This window comes from Cucurbita pepo, chromosome LG03 (assembly GCF_002806865.2).
Source record: "Cucurbita pepo subsp. pepo cultivar mu-cu-16 chromosome LG03, ASM280686v2, whole genome shotgun sequence".
Classification (NCBI taxonomy): Eukaryota; Viridiplantae; Streptophyta; class Magnoliopsida; order Cucurbitales; family Cucurbitaceae; genus Cucurbita; species Cucurbita pepo.
This window is the reverse complement of record NC_036640.1, coordinates 7,699,542-7,702,578: the sequence shown is the minus strand read 5'-3', so window position 1 is coordinate 7,702,578 and position 3,037 is coordinate 7,699,542. Positions and strand designations below refer to the sequence as shown.

Sequence of the window (3,037 nt, the reverse complement as noted above, 5' to 3'; positions counted from 1 at the left end):
TGAGAATGGGGACAAAATATACAACAAGGAGACTTTTGAGCCCAACCAAATTAGAGTTTGAAAATCGAGCCGTGATGGCTAATCCAGAGAAAATCTTTGCTAATGCTATTTATTTAACAATCAGAGTATATGCACACCCAGTTGTGGAAGAGCTAAATCCGTGGATTATCAGTCTTTAAATGCATGCTACTACTTTTGAGCTAAAATCCGTGATGTATTATCAGTCTCTAAATGCAAGCTACAACTTTTGAGCTAAAACCCATGATGTTTTAAATCATGTGAATCATTGGCCAATTTCATGGACTGCCATAAGAAGATCTCCACCTACATCTAAAGTAAGTTTTGGGAGTTAATGACTCATTTCGATTCCAAGAAGTGGATAAAAACGTAATTAGACTGAGTTTGTTCCCTCGTTCTTTGAGGGATGGTGCTAAATCATGGTTCAATACCTTAGCACTAGGAGCAATTGATTCTTGAAATAGTTGAGTAGAGAATTTTATCAAGTATTTTTCACACACTAGAAATGCACGGTTTAGAAACGAAATTCTTGCATTTCTATAGTTTGAAGATGAAACACTAAGTGAAGCATGGGAGAGATTCAAGGAGATGCTTAGAAAATGTCTTCACCATAGACTATTTCATTATATCCGATTGGAGACTTTCTACAATGGACTAAACATTTCTACTAAACAAGTGGGGGATGCTTCAACCAATGGAGCTATCTTGTGAAAGACGTACAATGAAACTTTGAGATCCTAGAAAGAATAGCAGCTAACAATTGTCAGTGGGCGGATATGAAGAGCAATTCAGGAAAGAATACCCAATGGGTACTCAAAGTTATGCTTTGACCTTTATCAATGTTCAATAACTTCGTTGGCTAATATTCTACCGACTCTAGCGTTGCGACTAAAGCACCAGTCGAAGTTGTAGTTGTAATGACTCAACCAATAGTTGGATCTTGTGTATATTGTGGAGAGGAATACACTTTTAATCAATATTCAAGTAATCTAGTTTCAATTTTTATGTGGGGAAATCAAGATGCTGAAGACAACCAAAAGAATAACTCATTCTCAAACAGGTAAAATCAAGGTGGAGAAACCATCCAAACTTCTAATGGAAGGGACAGAGCTCATACAATCAACAAATGTCATTTAAGGTAAATTAACCTCCCGGCTTTGGACTACAAAATCAAATAAAATATGATCCTCAACAAGCCGATACATAAGCAAAAGAACTAGTCAAGCTCAGCATATACTAAGGACATCACTTGCGAGCCGTGCATATATCTTTTAAATGACTTTCATCTTTCAAGTAACGGTTTTTACCAATTTCTACTATACTCCTTAATTTTATGTATTTGTTTGATGGAACTTATAAAGTCTTAATTAATACTTCAATTAAGAAGAAAAACAAGAAATGTGAAATCAAACTCAAATTCTAAATTAAACAAACGGTAAAAGTATGGCCTTAACCCTTTTTTTACTCCTTATTGGACTTATTCTTTACCCAACAAATAGAGATACAAACAAATATCAAATGATGATGATGTCTTTTGAACACGTCAATCTTTAGAAAATTATTAAATACCATGAATTCATATATTTGAAAAGATCAAATGTGTCAATTAGTCAAATTCAAATAGATAAACCAATTAGAAGAGAACAAAAATAAAAACCAAACAAATATATTTTTTTAGAAATCAAAATAGGTAAAAAAAATTTGTTCTAATCACAACAAGCATATTTTTTTACGTTCATAAACTCGACATCGAATTGATATTTTACTAGATTTTATGAAATAAATAATAAATAAGAGACATTTTAAAGAAATAAAAATGGGATAAATGCAAATGGAAGAGAGAGGGAAAGAAAAAGAAAAAGAAATAAGCATGGAAAAGGAGGAAGGAAAGGTCAATGAAACAGGAGAATTAGCCGCTGGTTTTGGTATATTCATGAATGCACACAGCCCACTGAATTCGCGAACAAACAAAGCACAAACCAACAACCTATTTTTGGGGCCTTTTCTTTGTGCATATATAATGCATTAACAAACCATCCAATCACACACCAAATTTCTTCAACCATTTCTTCCAATGGCGCGTTGGGTGAAACCAGAGGTCAGCCCCCCAAAACTTCTATTTTTCCTTTCTTGCAACAATAATTCTTGTGTTTTTCTTTTCCAAGTTCTCTTCCAATGTAAATGTTTCCCTAAATGGGTTAATTATATGATTTGAATATGGAAGGTTTATCCGCTAATGGCAGCCATGGGGTTTGTGACCACTATGTGCGTGTTTCAACTTACCAGAAACATTTTGATCAATCCTGACGTCAGGTACTTCCTATTTTATTATTCCGGTTTGGAATCCTCTCCATTGGTAGAAGCTTTTTTAAAAAATAAAAGGAATCAATTTTTTTTTAAGGAATGTAATTTATTATTATTGTTAGGGTGAATAAAGAGCACCGTAGAATGGGAGTGTTGGAGAACGGAGAGGAAGGAGAGAAGTACGCACAGCACACCCTCCGGCGGTTCCTCCGGACACGGCCCCCTGAAATCATGCCCACTATTAATCGCTTTTTCTCTCAAGACAAATAATTTCAATCAACATTTTGCTTTTAATTCTTTTTTCTTTTATTTATATTCTCTACTTTTTAATTTGTTTCTATGAATGTAAGATGGCTTTACCTTACCGCACCACTTCGTTGTCTTAATGATGTTGGATAATAACACCAATACCTTTGTTCTTGTGGTTAAAGCTTTATTTAATCTTTGATATTATACAATGAATTTGAGAAAAGAATGGTTTGGAGTGAAACAATGAAATGGTACTTACTTGACCCGACCAGAAATGCTATTTTATACATGTTCTAAAATTATAAAATGACATAATATCGTATAACTTTATTATAGTTTTAAAAAGTTTATCTAATGTTGTTAAATTAAACTTACCATCACGACAAAGATTAGTGTGGTTTCAAGGGACACCGCACAGTGTCATAATCGCACTTTTGATGGCAGTAGACTTGCAATTGTGCGGCAC

The 3,037-nt window shown here is 33.9% G+C and overlaps 1 protein-coding gene and 1 non-coding gene across 2 annotated transcripts; one reads left to right on the top strand and one right to left on the bottom strand.

The window, feature by feature from the left end:
- Positions 1-529: 529 nt before the first annotated feature.
- On the bottom strand, positions 530-635 carry LOC111791920. Its single transcript, XR_002814708.1, has one exon. It is a non-coding gene; the product is annotated as a small nucleolar RNA R71 (small nucleolar RNA).
- A 1,400-nt stretch (positions 636-2,035) lies between these two features.
- LOC111791411 lies at positions 2,036-2,806 on the top strand. The gene is made up of 3 exons (XM_023672737.1): positions 2,036-2,116; positions 2,243-2,331; positions 2,445-2,806. The coding sequence occupies exons 1-3, from the start codon at positions 2,093-2,095 to the stop codon at positions 2,590-2,592; spliced, it is 261 nt and encodes an 86-aa protein (XP_023528505.1). The 5' UTR covers positions 2,036-2,092; the 3' UTR covers positions 2,593-2,806.
- The last annotated feature ends 231 nt before the right edge of the window (positions 2,807-3,037 follow it).

Bases quoted from the DNA above. Each gene is read 5' to 3' on its own strand.
- LOC111791411 (XM_023672737.1), top strand. From the start codon at position 2,093: ATGGCGCGTTGGGTGAAACCAGAG. The intron at 2,117-2,242 runs GTCAGCCCCCCA...TGAATATGGAAG, and splicing joins CGCGTTGGGTGAAACCAGAG to GTTTATCCGCTAATGGCAGC. The intron at 2,332-2,444 runs GTACTTCCTATT...TATTATTGTTAG, and splicing joins TTGATCAATCCTGACGTCAG to GGTGAATAAAGAGCACCGTA.